At 36.3% G+C, this 27,280-nt stretch overlaps 1 protein-coding gene across 1 annotated transcript; it reads left to right on the top strand.

The window, feature by feature from the left end:
- The first annotated feature begins 19,517 nt into the window (after window positions 1–19,517).
- Window positions 19,518–26,595, top strand: LOC111897676 (alpha-mannosidase). The gene is made up of 26 exons (XM_023893629.3): window positions 19,518–19,941; window positions 20,072–20,155; window positions 20,670–20,758; window positions 20,853–21,027; window positions 21,137–21,340; window positions 22,024–22,095; window positions 22,168–22,281; window positions 22,382–22,482; window positions 22,572–22,665; window positions 22,905–23,072; window positions 23,143–23,235; window positions 23,351–23,413; window positions 23,512–23,568; window positions 23,694–23,913; window positions 24,057–24,181; window positions 24,310–24,366; window positions 24,481–24,612; window positions 24,707–24,754; window positions 24,839–24,958; window positions 25,047–25,112; window positions 25,206–25,318; window positions 25,390–25,474; window positions 25,584–25,694; window positions 25,801–25,944; window positions 26,080–26,148; window positions 26,228–26,595. The coding sequence occupies exons 1-26, from the start codon at window positions 19,723–19,725 to the stop codon at window positions 26,417–26,419; spliced, it is 3,015 nt and encodes a 1,004-aa protein (XP_023749397.1). The 5' UTR covers window positions 19,518–19,722; the 3' UTR covers window positions 26,420–26,595.
- Window positions 26,596–27,280: the final 685 nt, after the last annotated feature.

The following is a 27,280-nucleotide window of genomic DNA, read 5'->3' as shown; positions in this document are numbered from 1 at the left end:
CTTTGGTCAGCTTTTTCAGCTTCTACGTGCAAATGTGCATGCTGATCATGTTCCCTTTCCACGCTGGATTGCCCTGGTGTTCGACAAGTTCTTCGCTGCTGACTACTTTTCTCACTCTGGGAATCCAATCCAATGCCCTCAAATGTTTGTTCGTATGTATCAGGATGATCCTTTAGATACTGACATTGGAATCTCCGATAGGATGAGAGAATGGATTGCCAATCCATACACTGTGCCTTTTCTCACCGTTGACACTGATGAGGGAGGTGCTGATGGTAATCATATGGATCATGCTGATCAAGAGGTGGACCATCATGATGGCGGCCATTTCTCCCCTCAACTTTCTCATCACATCATCTCGGACACTGGCAAAGCTTCCTCAGCACCACAGGATTCCATGCCTCAGGGGGAGCATCCATCTCAGGGGGAGCATCCCTCATAGGGGGAGCATTCGTCACCAGCAGCTCACCACTTCTCTCCAAGGATGCCTCCTAGCTCTCTAGTTGCCCCAAGTACCTCAATGATTCAAATTCCGGCTTCAGCATTTTCAGAACTGATGTCACTGACTCGGGACATAAGTCAGCGTCTACTTCGAATTGAGGCTGATGTTCAACAAATCAAGGAGGTTCTCTTACTTACTCCTCCCTCTAGTCCCAAATCTGATGATGCTCAAAAAGGGGGAGATACTGATGATGATGCTGACGCTGATGATCATGCTGATGGTGAACCAAATGCTCATGCTGATGGTGAACCAAATGAGAAAGACACAGAACCTGCTGACAACACTATCATTCAGCATGAATCACCCAACCCCATTCGTGAATCTGATTCTGCGGGGCCTAATAGTCCAGCAGCTACTGAAAAATTGTTTAAAGACAGTGAGCATGATGAAGAGCATGATGAACCTGATGATGAATGTCAAATTCTTGACATGTACTTCATTGATCCTCTCATTCCAGTTCAGCAAGAAAGCTCAGATGACCTTGAAGAATCTCATCCGATATTAGTCGATCCTGTTGCTGATCCAATCATTTCGGTCCAAGGAGAGGATTCGGACGTTGCAAGTGAAGAATCTCATCCGCTGTCTCGAAAGCGGAAGGCAGCAGATACTGACATGGATCATTCTCAAACTGATGATTCTTTGTCTGTGAAGAAACCCAAGTCTATTGTCAGTATTTCAAACCTTGCCACTGAATGGAACATGTCCCCTGACCAAGTCAAGCAAATTCTTGATGAAGCCAATCGAGCTCAGCTTCTAAAGAACATTGCTCAAGCTGATGAATCTCTTATTCAACACAAACTTCAGGCCAAGGGATCGTTTGAAGCTCAAATGCAGAAGTTCCTGGAATTTCAGTCCAAGGCTCAGTCTTCTCAACCTCCTCCTTGCTCCAGCAAGCCTAAGACTGACAGTGTTCTTGATCGGATTGATCGAAAGAGATTTGAAGATGTTTTCAATCGGCGAATGTGTGGTGACAAGATCATCAAGGTCAAAGCTTCCAAACCTCGAAACGAGAAAATCCTTACGTTGCTGATTACTGGTCAAGGTCCTCAGCATTCATATTCTGAAGTTGTCAAAAGAGATGAGCTGATCAGATATGGGTATTCGGAATGGATGGAACTGCTCAATCTAGCATCCAAGCAAACCTCAGCTCACTCTTCCGAACTGATTTGTGCTCTTCATCTACTGATCAAGAAGGTTCAGCGTTTGGATCTTGTTCCGAAAGAACGACCTCAGCATCAAGGCCAAAGGTCGTCAGTTCCTAGATCTCAAAGGACCAAGTTTCATGTTGACGGTGAAGATGTATTGGTTCTAGACTTCGATGCTGGTGTGATTAATAATTCTCTTCCTTTCGGTGTTGATTCGGTTCAGCATCAATTCATCTCAGCTCCTGAACACGGAATGTTCTACCTTGATAAAAACAGGAGGATGTGCTTTCAGCGCACTATTGAAATCCCAAAAGCTCCAACCACTCACCTTGTTGGCTTAAGGCAAATGTGCATGAGTCATCAAGATCTATCCGGAGAATTTCACATTCTTATCGCAATGGAGCTGCTGAATAGAAGACAGGAGTTGCTGGACAGTCCTTACTGGCCAGTTAAAATTGAAGCTGAAGCTGAGTATGAAGAATTCCTTTCCAGGGGTGTCTTAATTTAGTTTGTTTTGAACATCATCATATTGGGGGAGATTGAAAGGTCAAGCCTTGAAATATGATAATGTTTAAAACAGACTCAGTGTCAGCACGTATCTCAGCATCAGCGCTAGCACGTCAGCAGCTCAGTTTGTAATAGTTTAGCTTATTCAGTGCTTTGTAACAAATCTTGTATTTATCCTGTTTCCTTAGTTATCTTGATTTATTAGCTGGCGTATCCCTGAATTGTAGGGATTGTCTAGAATAGCAGTATATATTATTTTGTATAGGTTTGTGAATGGTTACGCTTTTCACAAACCCTAATCGTCGCTTTGTGCACACGATAATCTCTTTGTGAGATTATCTTTCTTAGTGAAAGTTTTTCTTCGTGAATCTCTCTTGTTCTTATTTGTAGTCATTGTTTGATATTTCGATTGATCTAAAGGCCTCTTCATGATGCTCTCAAGACAGCATTTCGGACTTGATATGGACACTACGAGTTTGTAGTAATGTCCTTCGGTCTAACCAACGCACCGATGTTATTCATGGATTTGATGAATCGGGTGTGCCGTCCTTTTCTAGACAAGTTTGTGATTGTGTTCATTGACGATATACTTGTCTATTCCCGAAGTGAGGAAGATCATAGCAAGCACTTGAGACTAGTACTAGAAACTCTAAGGGCGGAGAAGTTGTACACGAAATTCTCCAAGTGCGAATTTTGGACTCAAAAAGTAACTTTCCTAGGTCATGTGGTAAGCGAGGAAGGCATACACGTGGACCATTCCAAGATCAAGGCGATAGAGAATCGGTCGGCATTGAAGACGCCCATAGAAATCCGTCAATTCTTGGGCCTCACTGGCTATTATCGCAGGTTTATCCAAAATTTCTCCAGGATTGCTAAGCCTCTAACCACCCTAACTCAGAAATGTGTACCTTTTGTTGTGGAGAAAGGCAAGACACTGCGTTCCATACATTAAATCAGGCCCTATGCAGTACGCCTATCCTGTCTCTGCCCGAAGGGGCAAAGGACTTCGTTGTCTATGGCGATGCATCCAAACAGGGCCTAGGTTGTGTGCTCATGCAGCAAAGAAAAGTTATCGCCTATGCCTCAAGGCAGCTGAAAACACACGAAGTCAACTACACAACTCACGATTTGGAGTTAGGAGCAGTGGTCTTCGCATTGAAGATATGGAGGCATTATCTTTACGGAACCAAGTGCACTATCTTCACTGACCATAAAAGCCTACAACACATTTTCGACCAGAAGGAGTTGAACATGAGGCAACGACGATGGGTAGAGCTACTTAGTGATTATGATTGTGAAATGCGCTAGCATCCCGACAAGGCCAATGTGATGGCGGATACCCTCAGCCGGAAGGAATACTTAGGTCAAAGGGTGAAGGAACTAACAATGACCATCCATTCCAAATTATCCGCACAAATCAGAGAGGCTCAATTGGAAGCCCTAAAACCCAAGAATGTGGCGGATGAATCGTTGAGAGGAAGGGAGAAAAACTTAGAGATCAAGGGAGAAGGAGTCTATTATTTCATGAACCGGATCTGGACCCCAAAGTTCGGTGGTTACAAAGAGGTTGTCATGAACGAAGCTCACAAGACCAGATACTCCGTTCATCCAGGTTCAGATAAGATGTACCTAGATCTCAAGAAGCGGTATTGGTGGCCAAACATGAAAGCGAAGATCGCTACCTTCGTGGTCAAGTGTCTGACTTGCGCCAAGGTGAAGGTCGAATATCAGAAGCCCTCAGGTCTGCTTCAGCAGCCGGAGATACCTGAGTGGAAGTGGGAAAGGATTACTATGGATTTTATCACTAAATTACCCAAATCTCCGAGTGGGTACGATACCATATGGGTAATTGTCGATTGATTAACCAAATCCGCCCACTTTCTACCAATCAAGGAAACTTTCATAATGGAAAGACTCACGCGAATTTACATCCAAGAGATAGTTCGAGTGCATGGTGTGCCGGTGTCCATTATCTCCGATCGACATAGCAGGTTTACCTCGAGATTTTGGAAGTCACTACAGAAAGCTCTTGGAACTAATATGGACATGAGCACAACTTACCATCCTTAGATAGATGGGCAGAGTGAGAGGACCATTCAGACATTGGAAGACATGCTAAGAGCATGTGTCATAGACTTTGGTAAGTCGTGGGACACCTATTTGCCATTGGTTGAGTTCTCTTACAACAACAGTTATCATACTAGTATCAAGGTTGCGCCTTTTGAAGCCCTGTATGGCGTAAGTGCAGATCCCCTATGTGCTGGGCTGAGGTGGGCGACACGTAGCTAGCCAAGGGACAAGTCCCCGACAACACTCCCACAGGCCCATAGATCATCCGTGAAACTATAGAGAAGATCATACAAATCCGAGAACGACTAAAAGATTCGAGAGATCGAAAAAAGAGCTACGCCGATAAGAGACGAAAACCCATGGAGTTCTAGGTTGGAGACCGTGTTCTAGTGAAGGTCTTGCCCTGGAAAGGCATGATACACTTTGGAAAGCGTGGAAAGCTAAATCCAAGATACATAGGACCATTCGAGATCCTTGCTAGGATCGGTCCCGTAGCATACAAACCCCGTTTACCTCAAGAGCTTAGCAACATCCATCCCGTCTTCCACATCTTGAATCTTAAAAAGTGTTTATCCGACGAGACCCTTACGATCCCTCTCGATGAGATTGAAATCAACGAGAACCTTAACTTCGTGGAAGAACCAGTCGAAATCATGGATCAGGAGATCAAACGAATGAAACAAAGTCGCATACCAATAGTGAAGATCCGCTGGAATGCCAAACAGGGACCTGAATTCACTTGGGATCGCAAAGATTAGATGAAAAAGAAATATCGCATCTCTTTCCGTGTCCATGATTTGTATTCTATGTTTGAATTTCGGGACAAAATTCCCTCAAACGGGGGGATGATGTGACAACCCGAAATTTCTTCCGTTATTTCTAACCAATCCCTGTTAATAAAATTTGTATTGTATTGATTTTCCCGTCAACTTCTTGGGTTAGAAAATCAACTAATTTTATAGTTAAAATTCTATACGGGTCGAAAACCAAAAATCGCGCGAGAAACCTGCATATTTTTCGAAAAATGACGTGTGTGCGGCTAGGACGAGTTTACGGCCGTAAACTCGTATATGGCCATAAACCCGTTTGCGGTCGGTTCCAGGTAGACCCCACCACCGACCATACCCCCAGCCTATAAATACAGGACCCCCACCTTCATTTAAACCTTCTTGGCCGAAAACACTCTCTTTCTCTCTCTAACTCTCTTGACCGTAAACACCTAAAACCCCTCCTTTCTTCGGAAAAACACCAAAAATCATCATTTGGGGGCGTTTGAGAGCATATGGAACATGTTTTCCTCGAAATCAAGCACCCTTGTTCTTGATTTTACGGACGTAAACCCATCAAATCTACAAAGGCCGTAAACCCTTCATAGGACAGTTCACGGCTGTAAACCCTGTTCACGGCCACAAACCCAGTTCTAGGCCGTAAACCCTGTTCAAAGCCGCAAACCAAGTTCTCGGCAATAAACCCTGTTCATGTCCGCAAACCAAATTCACGGTTGTAAACCCTCATTCACGTCTGTAAACAACCCTTAAGTGGTGAAAATCCTGTTCCCTTGATTCAACCAAGTTCTGGTAACATTCCTTAACCGAAAACGAGTGTTTTTCTAACACTTTATCTAACGAAATCGTCAATTTAGATACATATATGTATTTATTTATATTAGGATTCTGTTAAGTGCCACGTGCGTTGACTCAAGGATCTTCCAGTTCCATCCTTTGCATCCAACAAACAGTGAGTTCATACCCCTACACTTTTATGGTTTTTAAACGTTTTCAGGGGGAATACAAGCCAATTGTGACATCCCCATTTTCACGGTCAGAAAAGACCGATTTTGTTTATGCTTTGTTTAAAAATCAGAGTAATATTTTAAATAAAAGTGATGCGGAATTTGTCCCAAAACAAAATATGATAATAATTTATCAAAAGCATTTCCTTAGAAATGTATTTCATTTAAAAAAGACTCGGGATGTCATGTTCGATGCAGATCATAATCATAAACAATACAGCATAGGCCTTACTACATTATTCCATATTTACAGGCCTAAAATCCATTAATCTCTCATCCCAATACATCACATCTATGCTCATGCGCCACTACCTGTAATACAAGAAACTGAGTGGGTCAGGCTTGGGAGCCTGGTGAGCACATAGGGTTTTCAATCCACAATAAATAAGTTATTAGCTTTATCAAACCAAACAAACCCAATTACCCATTCCTGTTATCCTCACTTTACGTCCCTAAAACATCTAACACAAGGTACCTAGTCTAAGGACTACCATCGGGATGGACACTACTGCTAAGGGGATTCCTCAGCAATAAATGGCCTTAAGGCAACCATGTGGGGAATGGAGTACATCTGGTGAGCACACAGTTCAAATAAACACACAGTTCAAATAAACACCTACAGGTTGCGAGCCTGCTAGTGTTCCACTGGACTGTCTAGAATAGTCTGTGGTCGTCATCTATACTCCGCTAGATGACTGGATCATCAATAACATCTATAACGAGGCCTCTCATTATTTTATTTTGTCACACAACAACTATTACATCTACCCATGTTTTACCCAACACATTTTGTAGGTATAAAATAGATATACAGTTTAAATCATTGAAAACATGTATAAAACGTTCATCCAGCATAGATAGCAAGTATTCAGATAATATGCACACATAGCACGTAATTTATATAAAATACTTCATATCTATGTGTAAGCTGAAAGTAACTATGCACTCACTTGATTAGGTGGTGACTCGGTACTTGAAAAGCACTTCGTTATTTCAAAACTATTTTTCCTTCACCAAAACCTAGTATTAATACCACTAGAGTTTAGTTTTACGTTAATCGCGACTAATTTATAGTCTAACTATTATTACTATTATATAAGCGTTAAATAACACTCAATATAACTCATAATAATAATAGCCCAAATAATTATTTTAAGGTCCTAATAATGTTACTATAATTAAATAAAAGCTATATTAAATATAGTATAGACGTAACTCACTTACAACGGGTTTTTATTAAAAACCAGACTTCGCTGGAGTAGCGTTTCCGAGCTGAAAGCTTTTCTTCTCGGAGCCGTCGGGCGCTCCGGGGCTTTCTTCTCATGATAGGGAGGTTCCCTAGACTTGGGAGGGGTTTAGGGAGGTTAGAGAGAAGTTAGAGAGAGAAAGAAAGGTTTGAAGGTGTGAGGAAATTATGAAGAGTTCATCTCTTATTTATAGGAATTGTATAGTAAAGTAGTCTCCAAGCTTCGTCCGTAACTTTTGCATACGAGCTCTGTTTTTGTCTGTCTTTTTACCGTTGAGTTCCTATTAATGAGATCTTCAACTTACATTTAGACCTCGTTGGCTAATTCTCATTCTATATCGGATTTACAAAACTGTATCGAATTCGCCGCGCTCGAAAAGTAGAGACTAAGCTTCGTCCATAACTTTCGCATACGAGCTCCATTTTTGTCTGTCTTTTTATCGTTGAGTTCCTATTAATGAGATCTTCAACTCTCATTTAGACCTCGTTGGCTAATCCTCATTCTATCTCGGATTTACAAAACTGTATTGAATTCGCCGTGCTCGAAAAGTAGGGACTAAGCTTCGTCCATAACTTTCGCATACGAGCTCTATTATCGACGTTATTTATATCCACGCGTTGGTATTTACGAGTACTACAACTTTCATTTAGATCCTGTCGGCTAATTCTCACTCTATCTCAGATTTACAAAAGTGTATCGAATTCGCAACGCTCGAAGAGTAGGGACTAAGCTTCGTCCATATCTTTCGCATACGAGCTCTGTTTTCGACTGTCTTTTTATCGTTTAACTCCTATTAACGATATCTTCATTTATCGTTTAGATAATTTTGGCTAAAAATCGACCGATCTAAAATTCAGATTTCGGGTTGTGCATTGCTATGCTAAATCTTAGAAAAATCATAACTTCCTCATACGAAGTCAGATTTGGATGTTCTTTTATGCACACTATCGGTTTAACATATACTATGAATTTCATTTAGATCGCTAAGGCTAAATCTCACTCTATCGTAAATTCACTATTTACGCCTCCCGGTATCGTGTCAGTTCCGTCGCGAAACTTCGACGGGTCATAACTTCTTCGTTATAACTCGGATTTCGACGCTCTTTATATGTACGGAAACCTTGTAACATATACTAAAACTTGGATGAGATTATTTATTCTTAATAATCTTTTGTCGAAAAGTCGTTTTCGACCCCTATTGCCTTAAATTGACTAGTCCAGATCTACGGGCGTTACACCAATCATAATGGTTTTCAACGAATCAAAACTTATGCAATTTATACAAATCAATGGTTTTCATAAAGCATTTAGATACTTTATCCCTTTTGTATTATGCAGAGCATAAGGGACGTTTTCTAAATTTAATTGCATAGTTTTCAGAAACAGTTTCACGAACAAAACAGTCAAACTATAATAGGTATAGTTTGGGGAATTTTATTACCGGTTTTACAGATACAAACTACTTACACGATTGAAAAAATAAACTATGATAGATTTAGTTTATGACACACATTACAAGAGTGCAACAGTTAATAATTATTTAAGTATAATTATTTCTACTCTACAAGACATACATCGAATTCAAAGTACAAAAGAACATTACGTATTACATATTATTACTTGTAAAGTCGTTAACATAATTGGGAGACAAGTCCGTGGGCGCTTACAACATTAACTATGTGGAGGACTACCCTTATGAACAAGAGTTTCCTGGAGGGAAAGTGTGGCTTTTGTGTATAGATCTATACGGGACTGATTATCCCGCACCTTGCTGCTAGCTACAGTCGGACCAGCAGGTCTACGGATGACAAATTCATGAAGGATATCGGTGTCCGATTCACGTCGTATGAAGTTTAAGTATGGTCATAAAACTCACCAATAGTTACGACACTTTTACGTAATAATACACTGCTCGTGAACAATTGCTTTAATCACATAAATATGGATTATATTTATGCCCCACCGTTTCAGAATCATTAAAGCAACAACACATACAAGGGAAAATAAGGGAATTTCCCAGTTAAACCTCAGTACTTTACATACTAGCAGTAACCATGGTTTGCAAAAAGAACGTACCTTACATACTGGTAGTAGGCAGGGTTTTCAAAATGAATCATATTTTACATACAATTGTAAACAAACTTTTACACAAATTCAGTGACTAGTTTTCATTACAAAAACAAGTTTATGAACTCACCAGCTTTATGCTGATATGTTTTTAAAACCGCTTGTATTCTCAGGACAACAGTAGACAGGTACCCTTGCCAGCTTTTGGAGAAGACGAAGCATTTTGGAGTCTCGTCTTTATCTTTTGCTACTTTTGATATATACAAACTTGTACCAAACAAAATGTAAATATTAATATTATAATGTAATGGTCGTGTTTACTTTGATTACTATGATGCAATTGTTGTGGTACTACATATGACATCCTCCACCCCCAGACATTTTCGCCGATGTTTTTACGGTTTGGGGGTGTGACAGTTGTGATGCCCTTTGGTCTATCGAATACACATGCAATATTCATGGACATGATGAATCGTGTCTGTCGACCTTACTTAGACAAGTTCATTATCGTTTCATTGACGATATACTAGTATATTCCCGAAGTAAGGAAGAACATAGCCAACAATTACGACAAGTCATGGAAACCTTAAGGCCAGAGAAATTGTATGCGAAGTTCTCAAAATGTGAATTCTGGATTTGAAGGGTGGAATTCCTAGGGCATGTAGTCAACAAGGAAGGGATACATGTTGATCCCTCCAAGATCAAAGCTATCGAAAGTTGGGCAACCCCACGGACCCCAATAAAGATTTGTTAGTTTCTTGGTCTCGCTTGCTACTATAGGAGATTCATTCAAAACTTTTCAAAGATCACAAAGCCACTCACCACCTTGACCTATAAAGGTGTGACATTTAGCTGGGAGGAGAAACAAGAGACTATTTTCCAAACACTAAAGCAAGCCCTCTACAGTGCACCGATCTTGTCCCTCCTAGAAGGGACAGAAGATTTTGTAGTTTACTGCGATGCATCCATGCAAGGGTTAGGCTGCATTCTTATGCAACGAGGAAAATTTATATCCTATGCCTCGAGACAACTTAAGAATCATGAGGTAAACTATACCACACACGATCTCGAATTGGGAGTAGTGGTTTTCGCTCTGAAGATCTGGAGACATTACCTGTATGGTACAAAATGCATAGTCTTTACTGATCACAAAAGCCTCCAAGACATCTTTGATCAGAAAGAACTGAACATGAGACAATGACATTGGGTGGAGCTACTAAACGATTATGAATGAAAAATTTGTTATCATATCGGTAAAGCCAATGTAGTAGCTGATGCCCCTAGCAGAAAAGAATACCCGGGACGTCGAGTAAAGTCGTGGACCATGACTATCCATTCACACCTGTCCACACAGATCAAAGAGGCTCAACTTGAGGCCTTGAAACCCAAAAATGTGGCAGGTGAATCTTTAAGAGGAATGGACAAGAACTTAGAAATCAAAGGTGATGGAGCCCGATATCTCATGAACCGGATTTGGACACCAAAGTTTGGTGGTTACAGAGAGGTTGTCATGAATGAAGAGCACAAGACAAGATACTCTGTTCACCCGGGTTCAGACAAGATGTATCTAGACCTTAACAAACTTTATTGGTGGCCTAACATGAAATCTGAGATTGCTACCTATGTGGGCAAGTGTCTTATTTGAGCCAAAGTCAAGGTATAATACCAAAAGCCTTCGGGTCTACTCCAACAACCAGAAATTCCCGAATGGAAGTGGGAGCGGATTACAATGGATTTCATAACCAAGTTACCTCGGACAACGGGTGGTCATGATACCATTTGGGTAATTGTCGACAGATTAACTAAATCCGCACACTTCCTGCCAATAAAATAAACTGATAAAATGGGGAAGTTAACAAGGGCATACATTAAGGAGATAGTACGATTGCATTGTGTGCCAATATCTATTATCTCTAACCGTGATAGTAGATTTACCTCACAGTTTTGGCAATCACTACAAATGTCCTTGGGAAAAAATCTTGACATGAGTACAGTGTACCATCCTCAGTTTGATGGAAAAAGCGAGAGAACCATACAAACACTGGAAGACATGTTAAGGGATTATGTGATAGATTTTGGTAAGGCTTGGGATATCCATTTACCACTAGTTGAATTTTGCTACAACAATAGCTATCACACTAGCATCAAAGTTGAACCCTTTGAAGCTCTTTATGGCCGTAAGTGCATATCTCTGGGATAAAGTGGGCGATACACAGCTAGCCAAGAACCAAATACCTGATAGTACTCTAACAGGTCCCGAGATCATTCGTGAAACCACAAAAAAGATTGTCTAAATCTGGGAATGGTTGAAAGCTTCTAGAGATAGACAGAAGAGTTATGCAGTGTAACATCCCCCTCTGGCACGTATCACAATATTGTCTGCTTTGGGCCTCTCGGTACGAGGACTTCCCAAGGGGTCACCCATCCTGGTACTACTCCCGCCCGAGCACGCTTAACTGCAGAGTTCTTATGGGATCTGCTGCCCTCACGGCTTTAAAACGCGTTGTGATAGGGAAGGTATCCACACCCCTTATAAGGAATGCTTAGTTCTCCTTCCCAGCCGATGTGGGATCAGATCTAACCCACTTTCACCCCCCATTATAGGGTTCGACGTCCCCGTCGGACACATCGACCCGTGCCCTGGCTCTGATACCATTTGTAACATCCCCCTCTGGCACGTATCACAATATTGTCCGCTTTGGGCCACTCGGCACGAGGACTTCCCAGGGGGTCACACATCCTGATACTACTCTCGCCCGAGCATGCTTAACTGCAGAGTTCTTATGGGATCTGTTGCCCTCACTGTTTCAACGAAAGCTGATTCGCCGTGACGGGTTCTTAAGGATACGTCGATTCTGGTTCTTGACCATCTAGTCTTAAGGACATAAGATTTGGACTCTGTTATTTTTGCCCATAAAGCTAATTAAGGTATGAAGTTTAAATAAAACTATGGTTGGGTTATCGGGTTACACCAGTTCGGGTCTTCCTCACTTTAGGAGTCTGTGATATGTGGAAGGAAGCAGGATGGTTGCCTATGTATTAATGATTGGAGCCATATTGATGTAAAGCCTGATCGTACTTATATAGATGATTTATTTGTGTCTTAAATTTCTTTTTGGTTCATTTTGTTTCTTTAGTGCCTTTGTACATATTTTTTTTCTTTTTCATGGTTTTCATTGCATGCATTCATTCCTAGCCTTTAGGATCTTTCTATCCCTCTTTGCTCTTTGTTTCTTTTTGCCATCTAGAAATCATCCTGTTTCATCTGATTCTTGTTCTTTCTTGAGGACAAGAAAGGTCTGAGCTTAGGGAGATTTATTAGGTGCATTTTGTGCACCTTTTTGCACATATTTTAGTCCCTTCTTATGCATCTATTTAGCATAATTGTTCTTCCTTTGTCTTGCATTTCATCATATTTCATGTAGTCTCTAGAACAACCTTATTTGCACACTTTCATGTCTTTTTCAAGTAAACCGGAGGTTGGAACGCACTTTTGGAGGTGCCTGGAAGCATTGGTGAGGATTTCGGGAGGATCGGGTGAAGAACGGAAAAGTTGAAAAAAATCAAGTTTGGAATCAGAGTTGGAGGGGTACATAGGCAGTGTTGGATTTACACTGTGAAGGAACACGTGATGTGTTGACTAGAAAAGAAGAAGCTATTGACCATGCTGAACACAGACCGTGTCATTTTTACCTTATGCTCAACACGGGCCGTGTTCGACCCAAAAACCAACTTTATGCAGTTTTTCCTATCTTTCATATTATGGGTTGAGAGTCATTTTTAGATACACACAACATATCAGAGCACATTTTGAGAGGGGATTTCAAAGGGTTTTGCAAGGGTTTAATCAGTAATCATTTGGAAACATTATTTTTAGTATTTGTAAGTTGTAATTACACATTATTCCCATCTTTTAAACTTGTGATCTTGTTTTAGCCATGTGTGGGTAGAACCCTAGTTTCTCCAATTTCATGTGTTGACTTCATGGTAGTGACTTCAATCATATGACATGATGTTTGTTCTTAATTTCTATCTAGTGAATTTGATTTTGCTTTAATCAAATGTTTGATTCTAATTATGATTCTTATTGGCCATTTGAATTAAGGTTAGGTAATTCAAGTTATCTCTTTTACAAAATCCGTAATTGTTTTGTGAAATTGAACCAGTAACAAACATTAAATTGATCTCCAATTAATGAATTTAGTGTAAATCTTATTCATACACTTTTACACTCCCGAGCTTGTGAGGAGTATTGGGTGTTGTTGGGAACATTCACATAAAGCTTCATGCAATCTTTTAATCTAATTCTAAGAGCTTGTTTAGATTAGGTTAGTAAGGTTAGGGCTAATCAAAGAGCTTGTTTTGGTTAATTAATGTGGTGAATGGGAAGTGTTAGAGCTTATTAACACTTTCAAGTACCAACTTAGATAGAACTGAACGAATATTGAGTCATCTTTGAATCACATTGCTAAGTTGTGATACATGAAGTTGGAACCCTTACAAATTCTGAATTTAATTCACTCATTTAGCTGATTACTTGTGCTTTTAATTTTTTTTGTTTAATCATTTCATTCAACCCCCCCCCCCTTTAATCTTTTGTGAACAAGTACCTTGCGCAAAGAGGTATTAGACTGATTGTCCCGTGTCGATGTGGATTGACCCTACTTGCCTTGTACTACCTTTTAGTGCAATGTAGTAGTGTTCTTAGGAGTATATCGTGCCCCTATCATTTGTTGGGTTTGACACGCCTAACACTTATCATGGAGTTGAGACTCCAGATCTAGATAAAAGGAGGTCCCATGAGCCCAAAGATCCAAGCTTTATCAAGCTTTGGGCAAGTCTACATGCATGAAACCATTTATGGAGCTTGTTTTGGCATTTTGAGCTGTAGATGCCATGCATGAACGTAAATCTTGCAGCTTTACGTGATAAGTGAGCCATAGAATGTTAGATCCATAGTATGAGACGTCATTTCTACCTAAAAACTTCTGAATAAGGAAATGGTCTGAAAGGACTCGACGAGTCGGTTAGGGTTTTCCCCAACGAGCTTGGACACGTTGTAACTCGGTGATTTGATGAGACAACTCGACGAGTTGAATTGGACTTTCACGATATTTCTGAGAAAACGAAGGAACTCGACGAGTCACATAGAAGCACTCGATGAGTTGAGTTAACATGGACTGTTGGCTCGAGTGTTGACTTCTGTTGACTTTTAGGGTTTGGTCAAGACATGGATTATGGAGACCATGGAGGGGTAAAATGGTCTTTTACCATTTCCTAGGGTTATAGAAAGAGGTTAGCTTAAACAAGGTTCTAAAAGGCGTGAGGCGTGGCATGGCGGCAAGGCCAAGCCTCAAGCTTAACGAGTTATGGCGAGCCATGTCATTTTTCAAGGCGTGATGTAAAGCGGTGATTTTGTATTAATTTATAATTATATTACCGCGTAAATATAAATTTATATCAAATATACCTGGTATTTAGAAGTGTTATATCAACAACTAATAACAGAAAGTTAATAAAAAAACACAATACTTGTATGTCCGATTAGAAAAGGTATAAAAAAGAGCAAAAAAATGTGTCTCAAACAAAAAAACACGCGCCATAACACGCCATAACGCGCCATGGCATGCCATATCACGCCTTGCCACGCGTCACGCCTAACAGCAACGTTATGAAGCTTTTCGTAACGGGGACGCCGCGCCTCACGCCATGGCGCGCCTTGGCGCCCGCCATGGTGCGCCTTTTAGAACACTAAGCTTAAATTATTTGGGTTAAGGTGATAAGTCTTAATTAGAGATGATTATGACGTGTAGGAGAGGATTAGACCGTTCGAGGGGTACGAGGTGTACTTGCTTACTTACGAGGTGAGTCTTCTCACTATACTTACCATGAGTGGTAACATTATGTGACCGAATGGTCTTGTACGCTTATATTGAGAATTATGATATACTGCATTATGTCTTTGTGATTTACGTTGTGTATTATTCCGAGCTTTATTGAGTTAGGACCGGAGGGTCCCCATTGAGACAAAGTGACCGGAGGGTCTCTATCGAGATATAGTCATGAGAGGCTAATGAGATGTGTGTGGTATTTTGGGGAACTCACTAAGCTTTGTGCTTACCATGTTATGTGATATGTGTTTCAGGTACTTCTTAGGATCAACGGAAGGCGCCGGATATGATTGTACACACGAGATGGAGTTTATGTTTTAGAGGATCCTAGATTATTATCAGACAATTATTGATTGTGTTTTGTAATAATTTAAACAACTGTGGATTTTTGAAAAGTGATAATTGGAATTATGTGATTTTGCAAATGAAACTTTTAGCTGAAAATTTACAGTGTTATAATTGGATAAAGCCACACTTAGATATTACTTCATAGATCTTATCACGAGTAATTTCAAGATGATAATATCTTCTATTCTTAAACAGAGATATATAGTTCATAGTTTACAGATCAGTTGTAGATTGGTTTACTCAAATGCATCACGTAACTAGGTGTTATAAAGGGTTATTCCATGTGTGTTTTGATATGTGAATTATATGACTATATATTCAAAGTAATTATTTCCTTTTGCCCTAATAGGAAAAGCGAGTTGGGCCCCTCGATGATTTGATGTTGACTATATAGTGCTTGGCCCAGCCATGACTAATTGATGGTTTCAATTTGACGTCCAATTTAGTCTTTACATTTCACGAAATCAGGAAACAATATTTTAGACAATGAGATTGATTCTGATCCATGTCTCATGTTCATACGATATCTTGAAGAATGAAGGAATATATGATCACTTATCTTAGGGCCAATAGTTGATTTGAATTAGAGTTTGGTAGTGGCTTTGGAAAGCACTCTTTGTTGTCTATTTCAAGATCTATACTTGAAATTGTAGTTACAGACTTATCCAAGTTGGAGACTATTAGATTAAGGTGTCTAAGCCAATAACTAAATTGTTATATTCTTGAATTAAAAACAAAACCCTTTTTGGGTTGCCCTCAAAACTAGTATATGGATAGAATGACTTTTGAAGAAAGGCTGAATTGCTAATTTTTATATGATTAATAAATTGGAATAAATATTTTATTAGTATATTGTAAGACTAATATATTAATAGGAAATAATAATTAATTTGGAATTAATCATAAGTTAATTGAAATTAATTTTGGGATTAATTGAATTAATTAAAAGTGTAGGGACTATTTGATTATTTATTGAAAGTTGAAGCATGAAAGTTCTAGAACCCCATGGGATAGTTGTGAACAAAATTTGGCTAGGCATGACCTTGAAATTTCGTTCACGAGGCTTAGGATAAGGAGATAAGGCACCTTGATTATTATTTTAATTAATATGGACCTTATCCCAAAAAACCTAACTTTGGCCTCAAGTTTTCTTTCGCTATATAACCCGTGGCTGGCTCTCATTATTTCGTCCACTCTTTCTTTCCTTAATAGAGCCTAAATTTTGATCAAGCCTCCTCTTTCCTTAAGTCTTCTTGCTACTAGGGTTTTGGGTACAAGCCATTAAAGGCATCCATTCCTTTGGTGCTAGCTTTCCAAGATTTTGAACAAGGAATCTACTATGATTATTTACAATAAGAATCAAATGGTATGTAATCCTAATTTTGTATGAATTTTGATTTCATATTCTCTCTCCTAGGATTTCTTGATATTCATAGTTAGTTGCTATCAATAGAGAAAACATAGATCCTTTCTAAGTTGCTTGTGAACTTAGTGGTTTTAGTGTTTTTCCGCCACATGTAATTTTGTTTATAACCTAGAAAACCCATAAATCATAACTAAAACCGTATAAATAAAATGCAAATAACAACACGACAAACCATGGGAGGCCCCCACAATAAGAGTTAGATGAGACACGATTCATCGACACAGTGATAGATTTTCAGCTAGCTCCCAGCCTATAATCATTCAATCTTAAGTAAGTGAGAGAGATATGTATAAATCTATACGAGATTAACACTACCATATGTGGTTGCTATCTACAACCCAACGACAAGTTTAACCATACATATCTTTCTAAGCACACAACGGCATATAAAGAAACCTCGTGGGTTTTCGGGATCAACAGTCATAGCTAGATTATAGGAACTCGTCGTAACTTTGTTAAACTAAAACTAACTATCTTATATTACTACTAGGGACCAACCTAAGAAAGCAGTGATAGTACACACAAACTTGAGGAAGCAAGTTTAGGATAAATAAGATAAATCAAAACACCCACGTTTTAAGAAAATCATAAACATGTGGACTCAATTATGGTGACTTTTCAAACCACATGTATTCTCAGGAGAATGAACCCGTCTGAAGGAGGAGATAACCCCGGTGATGCAGCATGGAGTCAATGTGCTTTATTTTTATACTTTAATTTTGTAACCTACTTGTACCTTGAACAATTATGTAACATATTTTACTTAATGAATAAATAGAAATGTTGTTTAATACATCATGTGTATTAGTCAGTGTATATCTTTGACCTAAAATCCCAACATGCTAACATCGTACAGCCTGTCACTTCCGCCATTGGCTAGGGGTGTGATAAAAGGTTTGTAATATATCAACAACTTGAATGATACTTCCATCAACAAGTTACATACGAGTTGGTTGAGATGTTCCAACTGGTCATAGGATGTCCATAAGATGTAAAATGATTTATAAGAATTGCAAAAGACCAATCAATGTGACGCCCACTCAACACCCTATTATCTTTATACAATACTGACTCTGCGCCACATTCCCAAAACTAAAACCATTAAAATACTTTGACATATCTTTACAAACTCCATTCATGGAAACCTTGTAAGCTAGTCTCCTACATATAATGTCCACCATAATTAGCCGGATTGTTTGTGATTTTATTGTTAGCAATCCTTTTAGTATAGTCAAGATTAACTCGATAAATGCTAACTTCATGTTTGGTTATAACCTAAGGTTTGAGGTATGTGGTGCATACTCATATAAGCTAATATAAACTCGGAAACACGGGGATCGAGGGCAGCGCCCTTAGTAGGGTTTCAAGGGGCATCATCCTTAACAATGTTCCTATTGCGAGGTCATTGGAACCTTTGTGTTTGGTGGGGGCAACGATTAAGCCAAAACCAAATCCATATGTAATACATATAACTGATAGTTAAGTTCTTGTTAAAACCAACCATCAAATTTTTTTGAAACAGTTGTGATTTTTCCTCCAAAATTAACTGATTTTAACTTGCATCTTCTTCTACATATAAAGAGATGTTTGGTTCTACAGAGTGATATACGAACAACATATTATTACTTTGCCAAATTTATGTCTCGCCAAGTATCAAACAATAAAGGTACTTCTATGTTTAACTATCTGATTTTTGCTTGAAATCAAATTTTTTTTTGTTCGAGGATCATCCAAAATTTGGTTTCTTGATATTCCAAAGCATAGGTCAAAATCATATATTTTAAAAAGTATTTTATAGATAAACCTAAGTTTTTATTGATTTTCTTACATAAAATCTAACATAGATCCCAATGTAAAGAAACAGATAAAAAAAAAATAAATAAAAAGACATAATAATGATTGATGTGAAGAAGATAAGTAAAAAATAAAGATAAATAATGATTACACTTCCTATGTATATATATGGAATTTGAAACTCACAAAGCTTTAAAGTATGCATTATGATATTGTGGTTGGGTAAAAGAAGATTGAATTGTTATAAATGATTTTTTTTATTACGTGCTCTTAAAACATACATAATAACTATTAATTATAGAAAATATTATCATAATTAAATATAAAAAAACATTAATTATGAATAATATTTTTTAGAATTAATGAATTTCAATTTTAATTAAGATAATATTTTCTATAATTAATATTTTAATTATTGTTTCGATCCTTTGTTATAAATAATTATTAAAATAATCCTATTGATGGATATGATGTATCATAAATACTCATCAATCCTCATAAATAAATAAATAATTTTCAAATAAAACATTTCCTGACAATTGACTCAACTAGCGTCCTTGGAAAGCACACATTTTTTCCAACTTCCTTCTTCACACAAATACACCGACAACACGTGACTGTAAATCTAGAGAAGATAACTCCTTTAAATAGAGTTCTAAAGAGTACAAATACCCACAAAAAGTTTAGTATTATATTTTTCTTCAAAATAACCTTCTTTTTGTATCTTTCCTTCCTATTTCCAATCATGGAGTAAAACCGCCGGCCGAGGGAAAACCAATGTTTAATGCTTGCCCATGCCACCCCACTAAATTAATGACAAGAAAGTTGTTCCTCTTGGCATTATATGCGCATTACATTATATATCTGGATTTCGGAAATAAAACAAGCGGATTCGGATGGATCATAGATGATTTCAATTAGGGCTTTCTGAATATGACGAAAAAGATGTCCGATTCGTTAAAATTTCCCATTTTTTCATGGGTATTTGTAGTTTGTGTTCTTCTTTCTTGTGAATTGATTTCTGGGTATGAAACTGGAAGTGGGATTGTTGAAGGGAAGTTGAATGTTCACTTAGTTCCACATTCACATGATGATGTCGGTTGGTTGAAGACAGTTGATCAGTACTTTATTGGGTCGAATAACAGCATACAGGTTCATATATTTGAATTTTAAGTTAAAATATAATGTCGATTCATACAGATTGATTATATATACTATATGTAATATGATTTAAAATATGATCTCACTTGAATTTGAATGTGTTCTTGATGTATTGTTATAGGGTGCTTGTGTTGAAAATGTGCTGGATTCAGTTGTCATGTCACTACTTCGTGATCCAAACAGGAAGTTCATATTCGCGGAGATGGTATAAACCTTATTTGATGTAATCTAATTAAATTAAGAACAATTTCAATCAAACCATAAAAGTTTTTTTTACATTTTTCCAAATCAACGATTTTGATTTGTTATATACTTATATTATATTTTATCAGTAATTTTCCAAACTAACCATTACGATATGTTATATCAAACCAAAATGATTTTTATGGTATGATTGGAAAAAATAAAGTTTAAATTGTATTCCTAGAGTTAAAGAGACATAAATTCTAATAAATGCTGCAGAAGTCAACTTTAATTGGTGTATTGATGTGCATTTAAACTGATTATTGATAACCAAATATTGAGAAAAAAAAATGTAAAATTACCTAACTAACCCTAGACTAAGGGGTTGGATAAAATGACACTCCATTTTACCATATAAACTCCATAATTAAATTTTAAAATATTTTTATTGGATGAAATTTGCATTGGTTTCTAACAAACGGTAGTTAACTTTAGATTCACTTTTTATAAAATGGTTAAATGTACTTTCATTGCAGGCCTTTTTCCAAAGATGGTGGCTATTACAAAGCAAGAAGATCAAAACCCAAGTGAAAAAACTCGTTACAAAAGGCCAATTAGAATTCGTGTACAATCTTTAGATATATTTATTTCCCTAATCACTAATCTTTAGCTACTAAAAACACTTCTTACTTATGATCTAAATATTTTAATTAAATCAGAAATGGAGGGTGGTGTATGCATGATGAAGCAGCTACACATTACATAGACATGATTGATCAAACAACTTTAGGTCATGCTTTAATAAAGTACAATTTCAATGTAACTCCTCGAGCCGGTTGGCAAATTGATCCATTCGGACATTCGGCAGTTCAAGCTTATCTTTTAGGAGCCGAGGTATATATATATATATATAATAATTCAATAATTCAACATTCTTGATATTACTATTTTTTTTTTTTTTTTGTTATATACTTATGTGGATTTTTTTTTAATGTTGATGTAGCTCGGGTTTGATTCGTTGCATTTTGCACGTATTGATTATCAAGATAGAGCAAAGAGGAAGGTTGATAAAAGTCTTGAAGTGATATGGCGTGGCTCAAAAACATTTGGTGAATCCTCTCAAATTTTTACAAATGCGTTTCCTAGACATTATAGCGCACCGGATGGTTTTAATTTTGAAGTTAGCGGAGACTATGAGCCCATTCAGGTTATGTTTCTAACAATAGCAACATACTTTTGTCTATTTGTTTTTAATAGCATCCTATTTTATTTTTTCTTTTTATGGCGTTGTGCTTTTGATTTTCTAAGGCATTATACTTTGAAAATTAACTGGCATCTTACTTTCATTTATTCCTATTACAACATTGTATATTTCGTTTTTTTTTCTTATAGTTAAGGCATTTTATTTAACGTCTTCCTTATTTTTGTATTGTACTTTGGAAAAGTAACCCGATTAGATCTTTGAAAAATTCTTTGTATTTGAATAATGTTTATTTAACTCGGTGGAATTTTCAAAGTACAATCTTTTAATAAGAAAAAATTGAAAGTAAAATGCTATAATAAATATATAAATGAAAGTATGTTGTTGTTTCTTGCATTTATTTTCATTTTTTTGTTATTAGGACATTATATTATGAGAATTTACCCAGTTATATCACTAATTATTTGCTTTATATTTGGATGACATTGCTATAATCCGATATATTTTTAAGTAGAATGCTATGATAGGAAGATTATGAATGTAAGATGCTAAAATAAAATGAATCAATGAAAGTATATATTATATATTGCTATTAATTGAATTTAACCCAAAATTATTCCCCCCCTTTGTATAGATTTTGTATTTTTTTTTTATTGAAAAGATTTTATTTTATCTTGATGAAATCACAGGACAACCCTCTTCTATTTGACCGAAATGTGGAGAAAAGAGTTAATGATTTCATTGATGCTGCACTAACTCAAGTAAGTATTTTCTTTTTTATTTCAAAGTTTTTTTACACAAAATAATAATATTTTCGGAAATAAAACAAACAGGCAAATGTCACAAGAACAAACCATATTATGTGGACAATGGGAGACGACTTTCAATACCAATATGCAGAATCTTGGTTCAAGCAAATGGACAAACTAATTCACTATGTTAACAAGGTATATTTTAAAATTTAAATTCCCTTTTTTTCTCCATTTTTTATGTTTACAATTTAAAACTCGACTTCAAAATTAAATTTAAATATGTTTTTAATCACAGGATGGGAGAGTGAACGCGTTATATTCCACTCCATCTATTTACACCGATGCAAAACTTGCTTCAAATGTGTCTTGGCCACTAAAAACCCATGATTATTTTCCGTAAGCTTCTTGTAGATTATTCATGAAGCTATTTTTTTTAATCATTAAAGAAATCAACTATATTTAAAAATTTTGTTTCTTGTGTGTAGATATGCAGATGGTGGAGATTCTTATTGGACAGGTTACTTTACTAGTCGTCCAGGTTTGAAAGGATACATACGTTCATTGAGTGGATATTATTTGGTAAGAAAACGAATTATGTTATTTTATGATTATACATTTTCATTATGTTTATCTAATAAAGTGTTTCTTTCAATATTCAGTTTTATACCGATTTCTTATCTGCTTCTCTAAATTCGGTTATTATTTATTATGATCCGAAATAATCAGAAAATCGTAATCATCACAATTTAACCTAAACAATCGAAACTGATTATTGCAACTTAAATTCCAATAATGTAAAATTTACACCATTTTTTTAGGCATCAAGGCAACTAGAATACCTAGTAGGAAGGCGAACAAAAGGACCCAACACTTTTAGTCTTGGAGATGCTTTAGGAATCGCACAACATCATGACGCTGTTACTGGAACTGCTAAACAACATACAACAAATGATTATGAAAAACGTTTAGCAATTGGAGCTCATGAGGTACAATTTTAAATTAATTAATCTTTTATAACAAACTCTTATTATTTATGTGTTCTTTAATTCTCAATAGGCTGAGGCTGTTGTCAGTTTAGCTTTATCACATCTTACCACCTCTAAATCGAGCAGCATTAATTCCACCATTCCCACATCACTATTTAGTCAGGTAATTAATGCTCTAAATTTTTCATGAAAACGATTTTTAATTAATTTTGAATTTTAATGAAAATAACAAGGTTTGATATATAGTTTTTTTTTTTTTTTTATATAACATGTGACAGTGTCCACTACTTAATATAAGCTTTTGCCCACCAACAGAGAACATTCCTTCTGGAAAAAGTTTGGTAATATACAACGATTATAAATTTTATGATAATTTGAAATTTTGAATAAAGAATTCCGAGTTTTTCATGTTTAAAATGTTGTGTTTGGTTTTTTTCAGGTTGTTGTCGCATATAACCCTCTTGGATGGAATCGTGTAGATATAATCAGGATACCCGTGAGTTTTATAAGTTCACCATTTTTTTTTATACTTTTCGAACCGTTTTTATGTGATCTTTTGTTGAAAAATTCAGGGTTATTAATGACTAATACTAATAATCTTTTTGCGTGACTTTTTAACAGGTCAAAGATGCTAACGTCATAGTCCAAGACAACAAGGGCAATAAAGTCGAAACACAATTTATAGAATTCGATAATGTAAAAAGAAACTTAAGAAGCTTTTACACCGAGGCTTATTTGGGAATTTCACCTAAAGAAGTTCCAAAATACTGGCTTTTGTTTCAAGCATCTGTGCCACCTTTGGGTTGGAACACTTACTTCATTACTAAAACAACTAGTAAAGGTACTTAACACTCGTTACATAACTCCTTTTTCAATATCTGTAATAACCATATGTGTAAAAGACGTGAATGCCCTTCTCATTCTTATATTAGAAAATATCCCTAAACAAATTTATGGGTCTTTCCTCTAAAATCTTTAACTCAGGAGGGTATATATCCACGGTAGACACTCCACAAGATGAATCCATTGAAATAGGTTCAGGAAGCTTGAAGATGTCGTTTTCTTTACAATCTGGGCAATTGAAAAGAATTACAAATTCTAGAACGAGGGTAAGTTTCACTTTTAATCATTACAAATAAATAAATCGGTAAATCCATAGCAAAAAAAATACTCTTAGATTTATTTATTTATTTTGAAAAAAAGGCTGTACACTAAATTAATTTCTTTGACTTTCTAGATTGATTTACCTATACAACAAAGCTATCTATGGTATGGTAGTGAAGCTGATATTCAGGTACGATAATTCAAGATACATTTGTTTAGATAATTTGTCGTTTTCATTTTTTGGGTCCCACAAAATGATGAAGTGGATTTTTGACATGTGGGTTTTATATGTATCTTTTGATAGCCTTCGGGAGCTTACATTTTCCACCCTAATGGAGCACCCCCATCGATTGTTTCAAGATCTGTACCTATTAAAGTCATTCGTGGGCCACTTGTTGATGAAGTTCATCAGCAGTTTAACTCATGGATCTATCAGGTCAGAATCTTAATCTTTTTCATTAATATCTAATAAATGATGTTTAAAAAATATTTGAGAAAATGATATTATTCTTTCGATAATATGTTTTCAGGTGACTAGAGTTTACAAAGACAAAGAGCACGCTGAATTTGAATTCATTGTAAGTATTCCATATTTCCCCATATAATTAATTCACACTTCATATATACAAGAATATATTTGAACAAAAGTTTCTTGATTGTAGATCGGTCCAATTCCTGTAGAAGATGGTGTTGGAAAAGAAGTCATTACAAGAATTACAGCCGATATGGCCACTAACAAGGTGTTCTATACCGATTCTAATGGAAGAGACTTCCTCAAAAGGGTAAAAATAAATAAATAAATAATTAAATACAAAACTTAAGTCTTTGTTGTGTTCATAAATTTGTATTTAATTTGAGATTTATTATTAGGTACGAGATTATAGAGAAGACTGGCCTCTTCAAGTTACACAACCCATAGCCGGAAACTATTATCCGGTAACTTTTTAAACCTTGTGACAAAAAAAAAGTACATGAGAGATTATTATATTATTTGACACTAAAATATCGTTTAAAATTTTTTGTTCTTAGCTAAATCTTGGAATATTCACAACAGACAACAAAACCGAATTATCGGTGCTTGTTGATCGCGCCACTGGTGGGGCCAGCATCAAAGATGGACAAATGGAAATTATGTTCCATAGGTACTCTCTCACATGTGTTTCTCATTTTCAATGATCATAAAATTATTACTAAATATTTTTATTTTGTCAAGGCATATGTTGTATGATGATGGTAGAGGAGTGGGTGAAGCCCTTGATGAGACTGTGTGTAATAAGACCACATGTCAAGGACTTACGGTATGTCTGTAGCTTAATTTTTGGGTCCCAACTGTTTAGATGGGACCTAAAAAATAAAAACAGACAAATAAAATGAATATTAAAAACTTAAACAAAAAACATTGTTTAGGTTCGAGGAAATTATTATATGAATGCCAACGTGGTTGGAAGTGGATCACGGTGGCGTAGAACAATGGGCCAAGAGATTTATTCTCCCCTCCTCTTAGCTTTTGCACATGAGGTATAATGTTTTTTATTTGTCTGGATAAACGATATTTAAAATATATAATAGAAAATAATGGGATACTTTGAGAGGGTGATAGTTTGTTTCAATATATGCCTTACAGAAACAAAACGATTATAAAGCTTCTCACTTAACAAGATCAACAACGATGGATCCAAATTATATTTTACCTCCAAATGTCGCGTTAATTACACTTCAGGAATTGGAGGATGGAAGTGTGCTCATTCGTTTAGCTCATCTATATGAGGTAACACCAATCAAAGTGTTGTTAACTTTTAAAGACTTTGCTATAAAACCTTAATTTTTTGTCATTAATGATCGTCTTAACTCTTAATGATTTAGTTTTTTGAAATCAACTTGTTCATGTTATGAATGTTCTTAGGCTGGTGAAGATGTTGCCTTGTCAACGTTAGTCAAAGTCGAATTGAAGAAACTTTTAGCTGCGAAAACGGTACACATATATGCCAAAAGTTGTAAAATTACCTAATTTTTGGTCCTGTTATAAAGTGTGAGTTGTGTTAATTTTACAGATTAAGATGATACAAGAAACAAGCTTATCAGCAAACCAAGATAAGTCGGGTATAAAAAAAATAAGATGGAAGGTTGAAGGTGGAAGTGGTGGTGAGGTGTCACCGGTTAGGGGTGGGCCTGTTGACCCTTCGGCTCTAGTTGTTGAGCTTGCTCCTATGGAGATTCGGACATTTATATTAGGTTTGAAGTAATTGTTTGGAAATGATTATTGTCGGTTCAAAAATAAAAATCAAATAATAAAATAATTAGTCAATAATTTACATGTATTCCTTTATCAAGGCCTAACATGTTCTTGATTCTATATGTTAAACGATAGAACAAAAATTGTATACATACATATTTGAATAAAAATAATAATATTCTAGAATGGTCAATGTCCTTATGTATTTATTCATACCCAAACTCTGAGTAACCAGTTTCACGGAACATTTTTTACTTAACTTTAATAACACATGAAACCCAAATTTTAATTATACTAGAGTATATATTAAACCAAAAATTATTAGCAACAGTAAAGTTTATAGACTTTATAGTTTTGCCACCATACTTTCCTTTTTACTCTTTTGACACGATATATACTTTGCTTTTACACTTTTGTCACCATACTTACACTTTTGCCAGAATATATATGTTTGCTTCTTACCCTTTTGTCACAATATTTTTGGCATTTACAATTTTCCCATGATAGTTTTGTATGTTGACAGGTTTAGTCTTTACAAAAGTTATCCATATGTCCATTTTTTTTTTTACCTTTGAGCTTTTGACTTTGGCCACAATCCTCTCATATGTTAGCATGTTTTATCCCTATGTAAAAAATACGTTACAAAAATTGTCTATGTAATTTACATAAAAGGTCCATCAAAGCAAAAATAATTAGATTCCCGACTTACTTCCCTCGTGAATCGGGGAAAGAGCAATATATATATATATATATATATATATATATATATATATATATATATATATATATATATATATATATATATATATATATATATATATATATATATATATAACATTAATTGCCATGGTGTTTAGGAACTGTAACTTTT

The sequence above is a fragment of the Lactuca sativa genome, chromosome 3 (genome assembly GCF_002870075.4).
Source record: "Lactuca sativa cultivar Salinas chromosome 3, Lsat_Salinas_v11, whole genome shotgun sequence".
In the NCBI taxonomy this organism is placed as follows: domain Eukaryota; kingdom Viridiplantae; phylum Streptophyta; class Magnoliopsida; order Asterales; family Asteraceae; genus Lactuca; species Lactuca sativa.
This window is presented reverse-complemented; position numbering and strand designations above follow the sequence as displayed.

Excerpts from the sequence above, each read along its gene's own strand:
- LOC111897676 (XM_023893629.3), top strand. The coding sequence starts at position 19,723 with ATGACGAAAAAGATGTCCGATTCGTTAAAATTTCCCATTTTTTCATGG. Across the intron at positions 23,414-23,511 it reads TTCCTTCTGGAAAAAGTTTG|GTTGTTGTCGCATATAACCC; the intron begins GTAATATACAAC and ends GGTTTTTTTCAG. Across the intron at positions 24,613-24,706 it reads TTAACTCATGGATCTATCAG|GTGACTAGAGTTTACAAAGA; the intron begins GTCAGAATCTTA and ends ATATGTTTTCAG.